We start from the raw sequence: 23422 nt of genomic DNA on the forward strand, positions 1-23422 counted from the left end.
GATAAATTAGTATGACATTGTAAAGTTAAAATAGTTTCGAAAGACACATCTAGTGTGTTTAGTAATTAAAATAAATTTGATATCGCGCTAGTTAATTTAGGAGAAGTCATTTAATATAAAGCGAAAACAAAGATCATATCCATTTAAGACTTAGAAGTGAACTCAACTAAAATGTTCAGTGTTCTAATTTAGTTTACTAAGAATAAGATAGATAAGAAACTATGTTATTTATAATACAATAAAATACAAAGATAAATGTAGATAAGGATAGAGGAACAGATAGTAACAAGAGGTTAAACGATGGAAGTATACAAACACAAATGTATTTTAATTGTGATTGCTGTTTCAGTGATTACCTTCTGTGTACTTTTGACAGCGTTTTTTGTGTTTCATAATAGAAGGTAAGTGTTAAGAAAATATATCTTGTGTAATATTCTTTACTATTCTGAGTACTATTTTGAACTTGTTAAAATATTCCTAAAAATCACATTGTAGCTGTTCCATTTTAAGAACAAACATTAACTATTTCTGTTGATAACATAAGGTGAACTTTGGAAAGCAAATCTGGTAAAAGACAATCATATTATCGAATATAGATGGCATAAAAAAATAATAAAAATAAAATAATTGATGGAATAAAAATAAGCCATTAGTAATATGTTGTATTGATGTAAACCAGTGATTTTGTTTTGTCAAAATTTAGTTGAAATATTATTTGTTTTATTTACATTTCCAAATTCATTTACATTTTATATCACTAGCTGACCCGGTAAAAGTTGTGTTGCCATATAAATAAAAAAATGTTAAGGGTGAACAACCCTTATCACTTAGAGGCATGAAAAATAGATAGTAGCTGATTCTTAGACCTACTGAATATGCATAAATTTGGTGAAAATAGGTAAAGTTTCGGAGGAGTACGGTAACTAACATTGTGGCACGATAATTTTATATATAAGATGTACTTCAATAAATAATATAATAATCAATAATATCAATAATTAATATATATTTTTTTAAATATTTCAAAGCCAAGATGCAAATCGTACACATTTATAAATTAGGTACCGTAAAAAATCAATAATTAAAAATAATTACGAAATCAATATTTTGCGGTTACCGATTTAATTCAGTTAATTTTAAATCTTACCATACAGGTGACCTTTCATGTGCCATTAAACCTTGTAGTCCACCGGCATAGATTAGTAAAGATTACTCGCTCCTAACCATAGATATCCCTACGTCAGTAGGATAATATATCTATGCTCCTAACAATAAAATGTAACCTTTTGACAATTGTCACTGTAATCTATTTTCGTGTTTGAAAAATATTAAAAAAATGTAGTTTCAAGATCATTTACGAATGAAACGATATTTCTGCGCACTTCGATTTCGTGTCTTAACTGCGCATGCATGTTCCGCGTAAATTACACCATGACAGCCATTAAACGGCTGACAGAATCGTCAGCCGTTTAATGACAGAATCGTCAGCCGTTTAAGTCATTTAATGGCGGTGAGATATCTATACTTATCTATGTACACCGGGTTAAAGTTTTCTAAATTATGCCATTTTTTACAAACTACTAATATCAATGCTTTTTATGGTAGACCGTGATTTGACTCCAGAGGCACCACTACCGTAGCTATGCCTGCTATAAAAAAGTATATGCTGGTGTGTTCTAGAATAGTTAAAACTTTTGCTACCTTCATGTTATAAACTTATTTTCAACTTAATCGCTCTTGTACATTATACAGACAGACATGTCGACTGACAAACATATAAGTGATCGTATCACTGGTCGGTTTTTTAGGTATGGAACCCTAAAAAGATGTAAAAAGTACGCGACCTTCATTATGTATCGTTTTATTACCTACATAATAATATTATCTTTTAGATACCAGTATTTTTTCATTTCACTAAACAGAATGATCGCGTTTAGTCATATCTTTCTAAGTGTAATCTTATTTTTCTTACAAATCATCTGTAGGTATGGATTTAAAATTTGTTTTAAATTTTATTATCGTTTTTGTGAGTGATTGCGTATATACGTGGATTAATTACTTATTTTTACAGTTTTATATATTTAGTTTTATATGTCACCTTAATCGGTACAACATGGCTATAAAGACAGCATGGGTCCTGTTTTAATTTTAATAAGACAAATCTATAATAGGAACTACTATTTGCATAAAAAAATCATATTAAAAAATGAGGAAAGTGTCTTTGTAAAATATTAAATTATTTTAGTGAATTTATAATTCGTAAATAAAATTTTGGTCTTAAAATATTAAAATATTATTTAAATATTCTTTAATTTTTATTTTTGAAAAACCGTTACATTTATCGTATTCTTCAATTTTAGATAAAGACTATATGATAAAAATAATGAAGACAATTAAATACGGCCCTCAAAGTGATAACGACACTATATCAGTTTTTTTTTTTTGGAGGAACATTGTTATCCAGTTGTTTATTAATAGGCCCTAACTTTTTATTTGTTTTAAAAACTTCTGTTGCTGTGGGAGTTATATAATGCGTCGGGATGCAGCAGCCAGGATACAGAAAGACCGAATTACTTATATAAATGTATTTAATCAAAATAGAATATTACATGTTTTGGATTAAATCTTACCTAAATTAAAACTAACTATCCTAAGTGACTTGCTGGGGCAATGTTAGCGCCCAGAGTCAATTCCCACGTTCGGGACTGTACGATGGAAACGGAACGGTGGTGCGGAGTCAGCGTTCCCACGGCACGGCGGCGGTGCAGGATCGGATGTCTTTCTAGTAATTTTGTTTAATTCGAATTTCTAACTATGGTGATTAAGGCCAATATATAACATGGGCAAAAATATTTATGATAAAAGTGATAAGTGTGATATACATGCTAAAATTTATAAAATCGAAAGACCATTAGTATTTTTTTTATTTTAGTGTAGAAACGACCAGTAAAAGGCTTAACCTAGTCATAGATCAAGATGGAGGTGCAGACGATGCAATGGCCATTTTCATGGCTTTGTTATACGAAAAATATTTTTATGGGTAAGTAGATTTTCCTTTATATTTTATAAATAAAAATGTTTTATTCCTAGGATAAAATGCATAAAATTGTAGAACAGTGAGATAGGAACTAGGTATCTAGGTACAGTTAAAGATGGCAGTGACTATTTAACATTTCAGGTAGGTAGATTTAATACAAAAGGTTACCTAAACCTGATCAAATCTGCCAAATTTCAATCTGCCTTCTCCCACCGAGAAGACTACGAGTATATACAGAAATTGGGTTAGAGTCATCACATTCCCAATCAATCCTAACTAAGTGTTAATCGTAAGTAATCATTTTTTAATCACTTTTCAGTCCAAAAGTAATAGCCCTGACTACCGTACATGGAAATGTAGACGAGCCACAAGTGTATATTAATACCCAGATAATTTTGGATGTAGCACGAAGACGAGATGTAAGTAACCTTTTCTCTTAAAATATATAAACATTTGAAAAGTTAAAAAATGTATATCGCTTTTTATCGTAACTTATTTATTTATATTATATTCCAAAAGGGCTGACGCCGAGGCCTCAGAACCTGTTTTATGAATTTCCAATGAACTATCTTCTTAATTGTTTTGATATAACTATGTGTTATTTGTTATCTTTATTTAATTGTTATTAGTTGCGTAATTAAAATGTAGGTGCGTGTGTTTTCACGCATAATATTTCGATAAGCATTTTATTTTTTAACCAACATCGGTATATGCGTTTGGGCTGATAGGATGTTTGTACAAACCAATGTTAGCATTTATCTCCAAAATCACTTGTACGATTTTTAACATACACTTATAGCCTATAAGTGTAGATAGCATAATTTTCCTTTCTATTCTATACGGAACAAATATTCTCAAATGGTGAATTTAATCAACAATCATCATCAAATGGTGAATTTAAATAAGGGTAGATTTCTACTTGAGGTTGGCCAAAAATGCGTTACTTTACTATTCTAAGGACTGAGTTAGAACGCATCCGATAAGTATGTCCTCTTACCACACTCTTCAAATCAGAACACAGTAGTGCTTAATACTGCTGTTGTTAGGAAGAAATAGATGTGGCGGTGGTGCCGCCGCAGTCAAACCACAAAGGGACTTCCCACATTAGATGTATATATGTTATAGGTATTTTAAATGTTAAATAATCATTTTCAGGTACCAATATACAGGGGAAGTAAATCAGCGTTAGTGGAAGGAGCCAAATCAGATTATTACTTCGGTTACGATGGCCTTGGGGACAACAGGACTGTGGAGTTTAGCTCCATTGCAGCCCGGCATACACAAGCTGCTCTGGCTCTTATAGAACTGTCGAAGAAATATGAAGGTATGGTTGAAATATGACAATTTTTATTATGACAGTTTTAGATGTATAACATAATCACTAGCGGAAAATTAAGTTTATGAATATAATGTATGTTAGAGGTTTATATGTAAATATAGAAAAGAAATAGAATTACACAAATACAATACATTTATTTTTACATTTTGAAATTAATTTTGACACCGGAATTGTTGCGTCTTAGCAACTCGTACTGCGAAGTTTTAGTTCCAATACGGTCCACGAAGGCGTTGTATGAGCGAAAATCTAAGCGGTGATTTTTTTCGAGCAAATACAAAAACTCATATTAAGGGTACTGCTTAGAAGCTTTGTGGATAAAGTGACCACAGCTTTCGTATTACTTCAAGAAACTCCTTAATGCTTCAGCTAGATCTTTAACAGTTCTTTCTTTGGTAATTTAATAATGAAATTTATTTTCATTCCCGTATCATATTTCATTCTCATTTTCGAAATCATTCGTAGCGAAGTGTGGCGGTAGGTAAATGTTAGTGACGAATAAGCACAAAAATTATAATAAATTTTACTTTTCTAATAAATATTTTTTAACTTTGCGTCGCTCATAATCCATTACTTTGTTCATGTCATCACTTCCATGAATTTTCCTATGTTTTTGTCTGTTGCAGGAGAATTATTAATACTTTCTATAGGATCTTTAACAAACATTGCATTAGCGATCAAACTTGACTGTGAATTTATGAGTAGACTCTCCCAGTTATATGTGGCAGCTGGAAATATTTACAGTAAGTACTTTATTACTCAATCAATATTTTTGTTTGGTTATTAGTCGTAATTCGATCAGAACTGTTATATTACCTTATACTTGTAATTAATTAATACAATATCTATATTGAGAAAAACGCGTTTTATATTTTTCAAACCATTTTATATATTCAAATCAAAACTGGCGTCTGACACTTGCCAAAGAGTTGCTGCCAGTACCTCATATATACAACACCCTCCCTCGCTTAAAAAATCAAATTAACTGAATTTCTATATCTTAACTAAAACATTTTCTATTCAGATATCTAATAATATTTTTGTCTACTAATTTTCATATATTTAGATACACCATCGACTTATCACTAAACACTAGTTATTGTAATGATTATAATTTATTTGGTTCAGTGTGATTCACATTACTTAAGTTAAGTTCGAAATTAGGCAATCTTACAATTGAATCAAGTTTTTCGAAATGTGGTAGGCAAAAATTGGTTTTAATTGTCACTAACGAACAATAGCTATCTAGTAGCTAAACATTATTGCTATGAAGGAGTTGTAAGGATCTCTTTGAGCATTTACTGATAAGCTTATCGATTTACATGACAAGAGACTTATGGGTAATACTTGTCGACATAAAAATGTGTCCGATAGACTATCAGATAGTTCCAGACTGTTAATGCTCAGATAATTCCAGACTCTTATGCCCTGTTTTGTATAATCAACAAAACAGGACATAAGAGTCGCGGAGTACATTACTAAGAAGTAAAAAGCCAAGAAGCCAAGAAGTTTTTGTCGTTTGAAGTTATACAACTTTAGACATATTATTAAGAAATGAAGGAATAAACTTAAGAACAATTAAAGATATATTGTACTAAGAAAAATAGTTTTAATAAAAAATAATGATTTATCAAAGGTCTCTAATGAGCCTCATTGATAAGTGATAGTTCTTATTATATTATATTAGTAAAATAATAACGTAATTTAATTTAACTCAACAGGTGAGAAGTATTCAAAACCAGAATTTAATGCAGAGATGGATGTAGAAGCGTACCACATAGTGGCCGGCGATGGAAATGCTAAAAAACTGACAATAGTACCATTTTCACAAATCCGAAATGATATACAAATAAGCAATGTAAGACTACCTTTAAATATTTTTCATGAAGATGGACTGCTAGATCGTTGATATTTCAATATAAAGAAAGCACTTCAGTCTTAATATTTTTCAGGAATGGCGTCTAAATGTATTGGGTTCGATTCCAACAGAAATAATGCAAGCTCAGAATGTTTTTGAGCAAGTGTCTATACCAAAAAGCAAAACTTGGGTTCTGTTGGACCCGGCGGCAATGGCAGTGGTACTCAATCAGTCAGTAATAGTAGTGGAAACTAGATATTCGGATAACAGTATTCATTTGTGTGGTATGTAGATATTAATTTTTATAAAAATATTTCCTCTCAGAATGAGAAGGACTTATATCATGCACTAAATAGAACAGATTGGTATACTGGTATGGTATGGTATATTGGTAGGGTTATTATTTTTAGGTGTAGCTTCATAATTTTTTTCTTTCACTGGTTAAAGAAAATGATTTAATTCCTATAATCTTATTGTATATGTCATATTATAATTTCTAAGAATGTAGATCCTCATTCAGATGTTCATATACAACTATGCTGACTTATTATTTTCTCAACCTCGGACTTACAAACTAATTTGGTGTCATTTCTAACTATTTACACAGTTTATACTAGTAGTAGAATGCATTTTTGACGGATCTTAAGATTTCCATCCCATTTCGGGTTTATTTATGTATTATCTTATATCAGTGGTGACCACATATCGTCAGATGGATTGAATTCGGCCTTAATTTTAATTAATTGAAATTATTTTTTCTCGTTTCAGGTGAAAATAGAGGAATCAACACAAATATTATGCGATCCATAGAGAATTCAAATTCAAAATTGGTATACAGTGTTAAAGAAAATACGTATAAACAGTTTTTATTGGACTTATTTTTAGCGGAATTAAAATGTTAATTGTCTTGTACTTATATACTTTTTATAGAAATTCTGTAAATAAAATTTGTTGTTTTCTTAATTACTTTTTAAGCTATAACTTGAAATTTATGAATTTTAAAGCCATTAAGTTTAATTAAATTTATTTACGTACATACGTCGACATCTTTGTAGTATGACATATACATACGCATATCTATTAGCTAATATGTGACTTTTATATTATATTATATAGCAGTAGCAGACGAGCAGGCAGTCCACCAGATGGTAAGTGGCTACTGCCGCCCTTGGACATCTGTAATCCACCCCAGATAGGATTAGATATTACTACCTGAGGTCGGCCACAGATGCGCCGCTACCCCTGCGGACTAAGCTGGAACGCCTTGGAAAAGAGTGTGTCCCTTACCACACCCTTCAAAACGAAACACAGCAACGCCTAACACCACTGTTATTAGGCAGAAATAGGTGTGGGGGTGGTGCTGTCGGAGTCGAACCACAAAGGGTTTACCACCTTTAGACTTCCAAATTCATTCGCGTTATTTGTTTTGAAAAAGTGCAAGCAATATCTATAATATCGTATCATTATCAAACAAAACATTGATATCCTTGTAGATAAAGGTACAACCGTTATATACAATCTTTTGTAAAAATGTACTAAAAATAAATAAACGTGAGTGTAATTCATGGGCATTGCTATTGTATTACGGCATTTTATACACATTAATATCGCAAAATGTCCTTAAACATTATACTCGTAGTATTTTATAATACTTTATCAGATAGTATTTCTGTACGCACTGTACCACAAAAATAGCTGTACTATGTGTTAGTATCTATGACTCAAACAAGGGACGGTATCTATTGCAAATTACAACTCGGCCAAATATAGAAAGAGATTGAACATGGCGACGTGAGATTACTGTACCGTCCCCAAAATAGTTTTTGTTAAGTGAAAAGTCAATAATATTCATAATATTAAATTATTATTATTTTGTATATTTTAAATTGTACTTCATGTAAGTAATATCTAATATCGCTAACAAGATTATGTAAATTTCAAAAAATACAAATCTGCACTTGGCGTTATAGGCAATTAATAAATAAAATATGTTTTAAGTAAGATGCACTGGGGCTATAGTAGCTAAAAAGTTGGAATTTCCAACTTTGTGATATTTTAATAGACTTTTAAATATTTCAATAAATGAGATACTACACTTTAATAATATAGCGAAAACTGTTTATTTTGAATTTTATAATGCAAACGACAACATAATAAACAAAGGATAGTAATAGGATTTTAAGATACAAGTAGAATTAGTTGCATTTGCCTCATGTCGGTAGTAAATGCTAATGTATAACGTAAATGTTTTTCTTTGTAGGTTTTCAAAATTAGGCGCGCCGGCCGGGCTATAGCTTGGCATAAATTATTTATTGATACAGGCTATTGTTAGTCGGGAGTAAACTGTACAACATCAATGTTCAAAGTTCAAAATATACGCGCCTTACACCCGCCTGGCGGTCAATTATTTATTGATACAGGCGAATGCACGGACGCTAGGACACAATACAACTCCATACAGTTGATATTGACGCGAGTGCCCCGCGCGTACCAGTCGCTCGCTCACGACACACTGCGTTGTATGTAAACACTTCTAAACAACGTCACAATATTATTTTTAGTTACCGCGAGCCCCACCTGCTACTTCAATGTACTCGTAATATGCAAATAGTGAAAACTATTTTTAACCTGTACATTTTTTCTAAATTAGCGGCGAAAGTCTTGACACGTGTCAGTCTGTCAAATTACAAGTCTGACTGTACTCGTATGTATGTGTCGGAAGACAAGTTTTCAGTTTTGTTCATAATACATTTTGTCTACTGTTAATAGTATTATCATTAGCATTTCATTCACTACAGATGAGAAAAATTCACGGTGCAGTTAATAACACATAAAATAACAATTAAAACTAATTACGTTTAAATTTTTTTGTTGTCCATACGTGAGCAGTCGGCAATATTGTGTGAGAGAGAGGCAAATAGGAACGCCGCCATGTTCAATGCCTTTCTTTATACAAGCGAATCATACGATACGCACAAGCATCTCTTTGTGTTCTAACTCCTAAGTCTTCAGTTTGGAGAATCAGTTTTTGTGTTGGTTTAATAGTTTAAGCCAAAATTAGTGGTTATGTTGTGTTTTGAAGGGGAATAAATACGCTAATGGAACTGAGAATTGTTAGTTAAGTGTATAGTGTATAAAGAAGTGTGCGTAATCCGAAGCGGTGACAGCGTTGTGGTATAAACCGCGTGTCGTTAGGGTTTATGGGTTCAATTCTGAAGTCCAGATTTTTGGAGTTATGACGTGAGTATTAGAAAGTAATTATAATAATTATGTTTATTATATACTGTTAAATAATATACTATCTATATCTAAATCATAGCTATGTCTTGCGACGATACTGGTCTAGACTATTAGATTTCTTAGAGTCGACAGCTATTCGTAACCATTATGAATATACACATACTCGGTTGCTATTTCAGTTTCCTAAAAAGATTAATAAAAACCACTAAACGAGTATTAAAACAGTATTTATAGATAAACATATAAACTACAAAGGAAGTAGTAACATGTTTGAAATATATTATTATCAATTAATTCCTACCGTCACGTAATTAGGACGTTGGTTGAATCAATGACTTTTAAACTTTATGTTTATTAAGATAAAGTAGAAAATAGATTAGTGCGTTCTGTTTTATGTTGTAATAACTAAATTTGTTAAATTAGCCTAATATTATTAAGCAACTGACTTAATAAAAATAATCTAATGAAAATAGATTTGGCGAAAAGACATTTAGGTGAATACTTTGCGTTGCTTTCCCGTGGAAACTTTGATATAAAACAAAAAATTAAAACTATAATATTAAGAATCGAAACGAAAAAGCAAGAAGTCTATTCATAGACTAATTTTTAGGTTTTCAGATACAAATATTATTTATAAATTTGTAAAAAGGATAAAGAAATGTTTTGTAACAAAAAGATAAATCTGGATCTCTACAGCGCCACCTACTGAGTTCAGCTATAATTAACTATGACCATCCAGGCGGATTTCTGTGGCAAGGAAGACTTATCCGAGGCATTCCAACGTAGGCTTCAGGCGTAGTCATTTATTTGTATTCGAAGTCTGTACCCTTACCATGAGTCTTTACATTTTGACAAATATGACTGTTTTGGTATTTATTTACGTATCTATTTGCCCATACAATTTCTATTCAGCGCCCCTAGTGGATTGTATCAGAACTATAGTGTCCGTAACGTAACATAAAAATGTCTAAATTGACAAAATGGCGCTTGATCTTTTGAAGAAAGACAGAAAGACAGAAAGACTTGAGCATTTACTTATTATTACGTTTACTCAGTCTACTGAAGCAAACAGAACAGAATATTGGATTGAATAAACGCAACGTAAAATTGTGGGATGTTTTGAATACTCATGGTAAGGGTACTAATAGGAAGGACTCTTATCTGGGTTTGATTTAAGTCCATGGGCGGCAGCAGCCACTTACCATCGAGTCGCCTGCATACTACTCAAGAGGCATGCATAAAAAAGTGACACTATAAGAAATCTTATATATAAAATTCTCGTGTGACACGAGTTACACGAGAATGTTAGTTACCGTACTCCTCGGCTTTACTGATTGTCACCAAATTTTATATGCATATTCAGTAGGTCTGAGAATCGGCTACTATCTATTTTTCATAACCCTTAGTGATAAGGGTTGTTCACCCTTAACATTTTTATTTACATGGCAACACAACGTTTGCCGGGTCAGCTAGTATTTATATATAAAATTGTAAGCAAATAGCCGAGGTACAAAGAAACTCGAATTTATTGTGCATTGTGCATTAGATATCTAAACGACTTTGTGTCCTATCCTCGTAAGATAAGATGTGATTTAGAATGACAATGAAGTGTAAATGACACAATTATTTAACGTATGCGTTGGAGAATTTCCGTTTAGTATTCGACTGAGGCGAAACAATGTAAAAGTATTTTTTATAATGTAGGAGTAGCAGGCGAGCATTCAGTCCACCTGATGGTAAGTGGCTACTGCCGCCATAGATTAATAAAGATTACTCACTCAACAAGAAAATGTACCCAGTTTTGAGAATTGAAATAGTTGCGTAAAAAAGTTTTGCCACGTCTCCGTGTTAAAATGTCCCTAAAATATTTGAAATAATTATTTATTTATTATGTAAATTACGCAGTATTACTTATTTATTCGTAAATTTTCTTTAAAAATGTTTTTATTTGTCAAGAATTCAAAAAAAGAACTTACTAATAAGCCGTTTGTGGCTTCATTCAATTTCAAGGCGGCGAAGTATCTTTACTAATCTATGACTGCCGCCCATGGACATCTGTAATCAACCACAGATAATATTAGATATTCCCCCCAGCCAGAGGTCGGCCACAGATGCGCCGTTACCCCTGAGGACTAAGCTGGAACGCCTCGGAAAACTCTTGGCGACTAACACTGCTGTTATTAGGTAGAAATAGGTGTGGCGGTGGTGTCGCCGGAGTCGAACCACAAAGGGTTCTACCACCTTCAAACAGTGATTTAAGTTAAGAGTTCCTATGTAACACACCACGAACTTAATTCTAAGGATAGGTACTTTATTGTTACGGAGGTACTGAAGTTGCATAATTATACATAATAATTAAATTTTCTTAACCTTATAATAACAACGTCTGCAACAACATATACATAATACATATACATATACATAAAATTATCTAATCTGTACGTAACAATATGCGTGAAGTAATGATAACATTATTATTAGAACCGATAATAACAAGTTAGTGACAAAGATTAACATATTTATCTTCACTATTTAGAAGTAGAAGTTTGCTTATAAAAACAAATAATTATCTATAGCAAATTGGGATGTTAGTAGCAAGTGCCCAATGGATAGGGGGTCATTTATAATATATATCAATAATTAGTAGTTAGAAAGTGGTACGTCAAATATTAGAAAATAATTTCGTTCATGAATTCTATGTACTCTAAGGCAATAGTTAATTAACACATGCTTTAATGGTTGCAAACATAAATACAATACTAACCCTATATAATACTAATAATTAAGGGCATTGTGTTAAGAGAGATTATTATTTAAATAGACAGGTTTATTATTGTTGTACACACTACAAAAAATACTTTTGACAGACTAATAATTTCAATTTATGGCTATTTGATATGAATAAATCATAAAACCGGTTTGATAAGAATTTAAAATAAAGAACCAAAACTACTTTCTCAAAGTCAAGTAACTAAACAAAATTGTTGTTTAGTTACTGGATCAAGTTACTAACTCGTTGTAAACACTCATTGGGTGCCAATAAACGGATTTTATCTCCGTTTAGTTTATCAATTGCTACATCGAGAGGAAGTCGTGTCGAAAATCTCGATAATGCTGTTCGCTTGTTTGTTCATGTGTTTTATTGTTTTTAGTGCACAGAATGAGTGAGTACATTTACATGCTAACTTGTTAAAAAATGATTAAATTCTTGCACTTTTTAGTTTCTTTTTTGTTATAAATGAAACTGTTGTAGATGGTTATCGACCTCAAAATAAACAAGGTAGACTTCCGTAATAGGCATTAAGTTTCTTACTTGGTATTTATTACACATTATAAAAAGTTTATAGTGATTTTACTGAAGTATTTAATATTTACACTGATTTTTTCTACGCTATCTTTAAATATTTGTCACATATAGGTATATAGCGGTTTGTAAGCCTACCGTCTTACCTTAATTGACAATGTTTTTAAACAAGTTTTTACAACATAACAGGATTTTTACTGTTATCTTACGATATTATTTATAATGTATTTTATTGAACAATACTGATTCTTCATACTAATCGTGATATTAGCATAATGCTAGCTGTATTTGTTGTGCCATATAAGAATAGCTCTGTCTTTAAATACATTGTATTTAAATGTCCTAATTATAATATTAACTTTGTTCGCTGTGTTGTTTGTATATCTAAAATAGTAATATTCAGTTACATCACACAGTTACATTACACATCTAAAATAGTTATATTCAGTTTGCATTTGTTTTTTTTATATTTATTACTAGGGAATAACGAAGAAAACTTCGATTTCTGTGGGACCTTTGAAATATATTTTTTGAAAACACTATTATACAGATAAAAGTTAGTCAATCAATCGATTTATTTCAATATTTGTAGCTACAAATGTAATGTAAATGGTGTAATATGTAATAATGTAAATGGTGTAATATGAAATAATGTAAATGGTGAGTTATTGTGTAAAATGATAGTAGTATCGAACAATTGTCTACCTAATAACATCAGTGAAGGTGGTAGAACCCTTTGTGGTTCGACTCCGGCGGCACCACCGCCACACCTATTTCTATCTAATAACAGCAGTGTTAGGCGCTGCTGTGTTCCGGTTTGAAGGGTGTGGTAAGGGAGACAAACTTTTCCGAGGCGTTCCAGCTTAGTCATCAGGGGTAGCGGCGCATCTGTAACCGACCTTAGGTGGGAATATCTAATCCTATCTGGGGTTGATTACAGATGTCCATGGGCGGCAGTAGCCACTTACCATCAGGTGGACTGTATGCTCGTCTGCTACTCCTATATTATAAAAAAAAAATATTCAAGTTCGCAACTCAAGGTCCTGTTCATTATTTTTGTGATCAGTTTTATCTCAAAACAACTCTTTGTCAAGGGCTCCTTCTATTATCGAATTTATGTGCATTTTTTTCTTTATCAGTAAACCTCATGACATCCCATTTCTGGGCATGGGTTACTCCAAAGTTCTGAAGCCACCTTATTTATTTTTGATCATTTATTTATTTATTGTTAATTAGAAACGATACATGAATCACCTACACTAATTAACATATCAAATTAAATGTCATAATACAGATGAATTAATTATTAAATAGAATAAAACATTTATATAACAGCTGAAAGTAAAATTGTAACATTTAAGAATTAATGAGAGATAACAATAATTAAATAATCTATGTCATAAAATTTATATATAACATAGAAAAGCAACTGAGAATGTAGGAGGTTAGAATTGATCCGTAAACTTAAGGCACACACTCAAAACTTCCTGCCATCTATCAGCAAATATATCGAAGTCAGGATATGCGTCTAGAAGACTTGTCAAACCAGCGAGGGCACGAGGTATGGCCGAATTGGCATGTGCGACTGTGTGGCTTATGCTCTTTTTTATTGTAAAAATAGTAAACGAGCATATGCTTCGCCTGATATCAGAAGGCAGCTGCCGCACATGGATATCTAAAATCAAGCGCAAATAAGATTAGAGTCCTACACGTTGCTACACTTACTACCCCTGAAGATAAAATCGGAATGCCTGATTTGTGCACCTATAGTGTGTATGTACCTATCTCATCATGTCATGGTAATATAATATATATATATTTTTTATAATATAGGAGTAGCAGACGAGCATGCAGTCCACCTGATGGTAAGTGGCTACTGCCGCCCATAGACATCTGTTATCAACCCCAGATAGGATTAGATCCTACCTGAGATCGGCCACAGATGCGCCGCTACCCCTGAGGACTAAGCTGAAACGCCTCGGTAAAGTCTGTCTCCCTTAATATTTATCAATTTGTTCTAAATTCAGAAGTAACGAGAGACTGAAGCTAGTGATAGACAACGATGCGGGTGGTGACGATGCGATGGCTATATTCCTGGCTCTTCTCAATGAGGAAAAATTCAACGGGTAAGTTAAATAAATAATTAACGCTTTTTACGATCATAATCTTACAAAAAAATGCCAAGATGAAAGATGCCGTAACGATGAAAACATAGACACTAGAATTAGAAGAAATCTATACCCCAATAGCAGAAATCTAAAATAATCATTAAGATATGTTTCTATTCTATTCTCGGAGCCTCTGATTAAGAGGTCAAGTTTAAAAAAATAGGCCATCGCTGCAGGACTGATGTATAATCCAGGGTAAGTAAGACACTTACCTAAGATTTACTGTAGATATATTTCTACCCTTAAAGATTAAATTGAAACACCTTATATTCATTACACTGCCCTACCGCAGTTTAAAGCCGATTTCAATTTTTATAACGGTTAGTAGGTTGATGATGATCTAATTATTTTAATATTAATCTTTTTCAGACCACAACTGGTTGGGCTAACAACAGGCAATGGTAATACTAATGAGGATAATGTGTACATCAACAATCAGAGGATATTAAAAGTTGCTAACAGACAAGACGTAAGTTTTTCTTCTTATAATTGCCAGCTATTAATAGCGAATATATCCAATGTTTTGCCTAATCTAAACTTAACCATTTCTCCCTATAAGGATTGTTAAAATTCGATCTTTGGTTAGAAAATATTAGAACATCTTACTAATAGAATAACGTGGAAACTGTTAACAATTTGTCAGTATATAAAAACTGCAGTTCATCTTAGGGCCATCTCTGGATAAGTAACATTAGTAATTGCTTTAATCCATTTGCCTTTATGTGTCGACTGCTAGCAGAATAGACCTAGATCTATTCTGGAAAAGGGTCTTCCCCTAATCGCTTGAATGTGGTAACCGCAGAATATCACGGTGACCTGATACTTAATTATGCAAATACTAATTGTATTCTTTGTGCAACTAAACGATACATTGTTTTAAGTTGAAATCTTTGCCGAGGTAACGGGCACACAATCTACCTACTGTTACATAATGAAGGTCGCATATTGTCAACGAGAACTATATCGAAAACGGAATCTTCAATCAAAATAACGCATGGAAAACAAAAGTATTGTACGTTTAGACAAAAGAAAATTAATGGATTATAGATTAGACTCTATAATGATTACCACATGATACCAGTAATCTCTTATTATCCAGATTATAATTTTGTTCTGTATTTTAAGCTCCATTGTTCCTTCTATCCCCATCATACATGAAAGCCATCATAGATGTAAAATAAACGATTATAATTTTTTTTGTTACGTAATATTAAATGGTTGTCGAGATTTCATTTGATTTTATTTCAGGTACCAATCTTCAGAGGTTCAAAATCATCGCTAGTCATCACACCGTATGCTGGAGCGTACTATGGCGAAGATGGTCTAGGCAATTCACCAATCCCCGATGGCTTAGTACCAGCGAAAGACCAAGACGCAGTGACGGCTCTTATTGAATTGTCTAAAAAGCATAATGGTAAGATTTTCTTTAATTTATCGATACAAGATTTGAAAGCTACAAGAGGAGTATTTTCAGAGTTTGACTTATTTATACTTATTTTTGCCCCATATTATTTTATCGATATTGTAGTCTGAAGGCTCAAGTTAGGTAGATAAAACGTTTTAATTAAGATTTCACAGATTTCTACAATTTATTATTTAAAATTAAGACTTCGAATCTATTTTAGGACAGGATCATAAACATTACAACCAGCTTAAGGTTGTGATAACTATTTGCAAGTCGGATTGTATGCTCGTTTCTTATAATCTATGAAACAAACATATTTGTTTTAATGAATATGAATTTTTTTTTTCCAGAAAACCTCGTTGTGATAACAATAGGAACATTAACAAACGTAGCGTTAGCAATTAAATTAGATCCGGGCTTCCTCGGTCGAATATCTCATTTGTATGTAGGCGCTGGTCACATTGAAAGTAAGTGTTTTTATTAACATAACGTAGTAAGTAGACTTTAAAGGTTTGAAGGTAACGTAGTAAGTAGAGAGAATGGAGACGGCAAAAGGGCAACAGTAAAGTGGACAGATAACGATCCGGATAGATGGACGACAAAATGCTAATTACGGGATGAGACTGAATGAGAACACTGCGGGAGAAGTATAAAAGTATTTCAAATACTACATAAACATATTTTTAACTGATATTACAGTAAAGGAATTAACAGGATTTTTGAATGGAACTAATTGGGTATTTCATTTAAATGTTTGACTGTCGAAGTACAGATTCATAGTCAGAATTCGTTGACAAAAAATATTTTTTTGTTTTTATTTCGATTGATTGGGCAATCAACTTAATGTTTAGACATTAAACATTAGTAAGCAAGTAATATGCAAAAAGAACTTTCCTTCAATCCCGGCAACGCACTGGTGTTGCAAACGTCCATAGGTCACGTTGACTACTTTCCATCAGGCAGCACGTCTGCTTTATCATTACGCTCTAATTAAAAAATAATGTTATAATTTTGCGATTATTTCAGGTGAAAAGAATCCAGATGCGGAATTTAATGCACACATGGACGTCGAAGCTTACCACATCGTAGCACAATACGCATCTCCAGACAAAGTTACAGTATTCCCGTTCTCACAAGTTAAGGAGCACTTGAATATTAGCAAGGTAGGTGTTTAGTTAGTAGAATGTCTGTTTCGACAAACATAACCAAGAGTCGGCATAAATATTTACATTCAGATAGAAATCCATCAGTCCGATAGAACCCAGAAGTGAACCTAGCATATGAACAATATGGTGACACCGATGACCGTCAAACAAATTCGTTGAAAGTTGAAAATTGATCACAGAAACAAAATCAATGGAGGGAATAAGACATTTTTGATTAGGAAATCAGTGTTACATATTATAAAGTAAGTTGTATTATAACACTAAATTGATAATAATAGCAGAATAATATGTGGAACCGTGCATAATCAATTAAAACACACAATAATTTAAACAATAGTATTTCCAACTACCTTTAGAGGCCTGCGAAGATTTGTTGATGCACCATCTTTCAACGATCCATTCGCTTTTTTCAATGAACAATGCACACAAATGTAAATTCAAAAGTATGACAAACAATAAAGAAACAAGCACAGATCGAATAGTGATCGAAACGAATACACCGTCTATTTAACTAAATCTCCGAATCAGGCACCATAAGCAGTACTGGTTAGCGTCTCGAATTTATGATACTTTAAGTAGGACATGAGTAGAATACACACAATTATGAACATAAAAAGTATGAGGGTACATCCAATATGACATCGAGTAAACGACAATTAGTGATACTATAATATTATACTATTGAAGAAATTTGAATTACGTTACTCTATAGGTAACTAACAAATAATAATTTTCGTAATATTTCAGAGTTGGAGAATAGACGTATTAGGTGGTATTCAGACGGATATTATAAAGGCACAAAACATGTACGAGAGCGTGGTGTTAGCCAAGGAACAGGACTGGGCTGCTTTGGATCCCGCAGTCGTGGCCGTTGTTGTGAACCCTGATCTGGTGTCAGAATACAAGTATTCGAAGAATGATATATTATTGTGTGGTATGTATTGTTTTTGCTAAAATTTTGGGTCAATTTAGAATAACATAATTTCCTGTGGATGTAGCAGCAAATTGCAACATAAAATATAAGCGGCAAGAATTTCTTGCAAAGTTAGTTTTTTTTTATAATTTAGGAGTAGCAGGCGAGCATGCAATCCACCTGATGGCTACTGCCGCCCATAGACATCTGTAATCAACCCCAGATAGGATTAGATATTCCTACCTGAGGTCGGCTACAGATGCGCGGCTACCCCTGAGGACTAAGCTGGAACGCCTCGGAAAAGTCTGTCTCCCTTACCACACCCTTCAAAACGGAACACAGCAGCGCCTAACACTGCTGTTATTAGGTAGAAATAGGTGTGGCGGTGGTGCCGCCGGTGTCGAACCACAAAGGGTTCTACCACCTTCAAATTACTCACATCTACTGCATTTCTCAACCTTTATTAAATTAATACTTGGCACAAAGACCATGTAAAGCAATAGGTTTCTTAGAGCAAATAGACACTTTTATAATTGTTTTATTCAGAGAAAACCGAGATTTCAGCATTATATTTCGAATCAAATGACTTTTGTCGATTAATTATAAATATTGATGGAAAAAACATATCAACATTTTTGTGCTAAGCTCTATTAATTCTTTTACTTATTCATTTTTAGTACTTACAAAGATATTATTTTTCAATTTCAGGAGAAAAGAGAGGAATTAATACAAATATCTTCGTGGAAAAAGAAGACGCAAACGTCAGGATGGTTTACTCAGTAAAGTTAGAAGAATATAAACAGTTTTTGTTAAATGTGTTTGCACCTAGTGAATAAAATATTAAATAAGTTCAAAAACTTCTAAGTAAAATCTATTTTTTTCTCCTACCTATCTTCTTCCTATATTAAGTTTAAATGGTTACATTAAGAAAACTGTTAAAATGCAAAAATCATTAGTAAGTAATTATCCAGTTTAATATTTTAAAATTGTCGAATATAATAGTAGAAATGGAGGAATTTAAAATAATAGTAGAAACAAAGTGTACATAACGCCATCTGTTATTAAACTTTTGAACTACGTTGTGAAGTACTTTTCCAGAGGTTTGAAAGCGACATCTACTACGAAATATTCAAGGGTATTGCTTAGTCAGTACCTTAATGCACACCTGAGATCTATGGAGACGTTTTTGTCAAGGATGCGTCACAAAGTAATTTATTATTTGTTCAATAGATGGCATTACTAATATTGTTTGAACAGGGCAGCACAACTACCACAGGTATTTTGTTCAATTATAAGAACAGTTTTCGTATCCACGCTTGAATTTCATGGAATCGCATAAAGATTCAGGTCCTAGTCATAAGTTAACGAAGCCAGCAGTTTTATGGACACAAGAAAAAACTTACATCTGATCAAATAACGACATGGATGGACTCATGAGTTTGTGCTGACTTCGAAAAAACTGTCCTAATAATGGACACGTACGCCCAACAAAATTACAAGCATTTAATAAGAAAGACATTCTTAGGTACACGAGGCATTCTAACTTAGTTTAGGGTTGACAACGCAATCACCACCGAAGATAGGGCTTAATCTGTTTATAAATTATGGTTGATTACAAAGACGCAGAAATTGTAACTTACCCGTAGACTCTCCTTAACATTGATTTAAAAAAAAAGGAAATCATTTCTGCAAAAGGAATAGAAGCACTATTTGTTACTCTGTCAGATTTGCGAAGGACCCAAGTTTAGCGATGTGAAGTAATCTGACATTGATGAAACGACGGGCGACTTTGGACAAATCGTAGATGTGTTCGTGATACGCGGAATAGTTGTGGAAACTTTTTTATGGTATAGCAGTAGCAGACGAGCATGCAATCCACCTGATGGTGAGCGGATACTGCTGCCCATAGACATCTGTTATCAACCCAAGATAAGATTAAATTCCTAGATGAGGGCGGCCACAGATGCGCTACCCCTGAGGACTAAGCTGAAACGCGGAAAGTATATCCCTTACCACAACCTTCAAATAAGAACACAGCAGCACTTAACACTGCTTAACACTGCTGTTATTAGGCAGAAGTGGCGGTAGTGCCTCTAGTATTGAACTCCAAAAGGTTCTACGACCTTTAGAATCTAGAACCAAACAGGCAGGACCTTTGGAGAACATTTTGAGCGTTTCAATACTTTATGAAGAACAAACTAAGTTTTTACTCAATTATTTTAGAAGATACGATGAAAAGAATTCCTTAGATGAATAAAAGACATAATAAAAGACAATCTATTGATAATAATAACGAATAATTTTCCGGTAATAAAATATATATTATCTACCCTGAAATCAATCAAAGGCACCTTTATAAAACTTTAGTGATGGGTCCCGAAACCCATCGAACCTTAAAATCGCTACACATGTCAATAAAAAGATTTTTTACGGCCACCATAAAATCAAAGTTCCATTATTTTATGATATTCTAGATACCATAAAAGTTTTGGCATACCTCCGCAATTGTGTCCTATTTTTATGACGTACATAAGTTATATGGTGACCACTCCACTACGCGGGTCGTCAATTTAAGACTTGTCGATATAGTGAAAGCTGATTAAACCTGAACGACTATTTTATATAGCAAGAAGCAAGTCAAGTTTATTCGTACCGCTCCTTTGATCGACAAGTTTGAATATCTTTACCGTTTAATTAATATTTTTACGCACAATTGATCCCTTGTCATTGAATCAAGCTCGTTAATCGTCGATCGCCAGAGATGCAGAACAATTGGATCAATCAAATTGTACGAAGGCCTCGGATTTCAATTAACGTCGTGTCGTGCGATAATTTCATCAATGTTGAGGACTTCTGCCGATACTGCATTTTGTGTTAAAGTCATTTATTGAACACGCGTATTGTGAGTGGTCTCAAATTTGATAATAGGTAGTCAATGCCACCCGTGGATCTGTGACTAACTCTATGCACAAGGGTTCTACGTGAAGCCGATAACAGATACGTAGCCACTCATGGTTACCTTATAATTATTTATATTACTAATTTTATTTTTTTAATAAATACCACTATAATAATCACATATTAATTTGCACAAGATAGTTTATTCATGTTAGATAAATTTGATAGGGATAAATTTTGGAAATGGGTAAATATATTTTCACTCAATTTTCAAGAAAAAGTTAATAAATTAAAAAATGTGAATGTCATGTGTAATTATAGTTATGAGAATAGCAATTAAATGCAATAAAGCCGGCAACTTTCTGTTAATTATTCTGTCGATGTGAAACGATCTTATACTCCTAAAAGTAGATAAAGTTTTCAAGATTTCAAAGCCAAATCACCTCTGTAACCTTTCGATGGACACACGGGCATTAAGATTGAACCGATATTAAAATAATGGAAAATAATAAAATCATAAAACAAATATTGCATTAATCACAAATGTATTACCTAAAATGTCATTTGCATTAATAAATACGTAATTTTGCACTCAATTTCTAACTAAAATATTATTTATTTAAATAAATACCAGTTTTTTTTTATAATATAAGAGTAACAGACGAGCATCCAGTCCACCTAATGGCAAGTGGCTACTGCCGCCCATGGACATCTATAATCAACCCCAGATAGGATTAGATATTCCTACCTGAGGTCAGCCACAAATTCGCCGCTACCCCTGAGGACTAAGATGGAACGCCTCGGAAAAGTAAGTCTCCCTTACTACACCCTTCAAACCAGAACACAGCAGCACTTAACACTGCTGTGTTGAGGTATAGGTATGAGTTATGAAGTGAGAACATCTTGTAATGAAATATATTATAAGTATATGTAATATAATATTATAGTTAATAAATTTATACGAAAGTATCCGGCAGTATTTTAGTTTCTTATATTTTGTAAAAAAAAACGGGTCTGTTTTAGTATTACGTTTATCGTTATAGCTCATATAGTAATCAATATTATGTGTCCATCTCTACCTGTCCATGAAGTACAGTATTATCTGTGTGACATTTTAAAATCACAGCAATAACTATTGTTAATTCTTTATTAAAGCAATATTCTTTTATTTCAACACACCAACATAATATATTTTATTCGCAAAGATTAACAATGTAACTCTACTCTCAAGTCTCATTTTCTATTCTAAAAGTGAAACAAGTTACTCCACTGAATGTCTATTTACATTAAGTAGTAATTACTCGTAACTAGACTTTCCGGGGACGGCTTAGTTCTTTGTCTTACTGTGTACACCTAGTTAATGTTATTTAATGAGGTACTACATGGAATGAACAAAGAAAGATGTATTACAAATACTATGGTACTCGTACTTCAAATAAAAGTCTGTTAAAGTGAATCAAACTGTAATGTAAATGTGAAGTCGGTTTTTTATATATTTTTTTACTACCCCTGAGGACTAAGCTGGAACGTCTCGGATAAGTAAATCTCCCTTACAACCAAACCAAAACACAGCAGCGCTGTTATTACACACACACGCTGCAGCTGCTGTTATAAGGCAGAAATAAGTGCCTGCGGGGTCGAACCGCAGACGGTTTTACCACCTATTTACTCTGGGTACCCCCCTAGCATGGTCTCTGAAGCTGACTGACAAGTTTCAGAGACCAGCCAATCTATTGGACCCCCTACCCTCTCCACTAAGCCATATCTACGCCTATAATTTTATGTAATTTATATCAAAACTAGCTGACCCGGCAAACGTTGTGTTGCCATATAAATAAAAAAATGTTAAGGGTGAACAACCCTTATCACTTAGAACTATGAAAAATAGACAGTAGCCGATTCTCAGACCTACCGAATATGCATATAAAATTAGGTGAAAATCGGTAAAGCCGTTTCGGAGGAGTACGGTAACTAACACTGTGACACGAGAATTTTATATATAAGATTTCAAACCCAAAGGAGTCGACCGTGAGTATCATATTACGGAGCTTTTTGATTAACATAAGTCTAAAGGCTGTTTGCATAATCGCGGTCGAA

General features: G+C 33.0%; 1 protein-coding gene across 1 annotated transcript; it reads left to right on the forward strand.

Annotated features, from left to right (window-relative positions):
- Nucleotides 1-161: 161 nt before the first annotated feature.
- LOC140747395 (uncharacterized) lies at nucleotides 162-19297 on the forward strand. The gene is made up of 17 exons (XM_073079826.1): nucleotides 162-401; nucleotides 2933-3040; nucleotides 3357-3456; nucleotides 4193-4361; nucleotides 5000-5116; nucleotides 6095-6231; nucleotides 6326-6515; nucleotides 7000-7128; nucleotides 8652-8750; nucleotides 12500-12635; nucleotides 14803-14901; nucleotides 15313-15412; nucleotides 16192-16357; nucleotides 16699-16815; nucleotides 17375-17511; nucleotides 18262-18448; nucleotides 19136-19297. Exons 1-17 carry the CDS (start codon nucleotides 301-303, stop codon nucleotides 19261-19263), a joined length of 2220 nt encoding a protein of 739 aa, XP_072935927.1. The 5' UTR covers nucleotides 162-300; the 3' UTR covers nucleotides 19264-19297.
- Nucleotides 19298-23422: the final 4125 nt, after the last annotated feature.

Source organism: Epargyreus clarus, unplaced genomic scaffold (genome assembly GCF_041222505.1).
Source record: "Epargyreus clarus isolate Ecla_fem2 unplaced genomic scaffold, WU_Ecla_fem_2.2 ptg000014l, whole genome shotgun sequence".
Taxonomy (NCBI): Eukaryota; Metazoa; Arthropoda; class Insecta; order Lepidoptera; family Hesperiidae; genus Epargyreus; species Epargyreus clarus.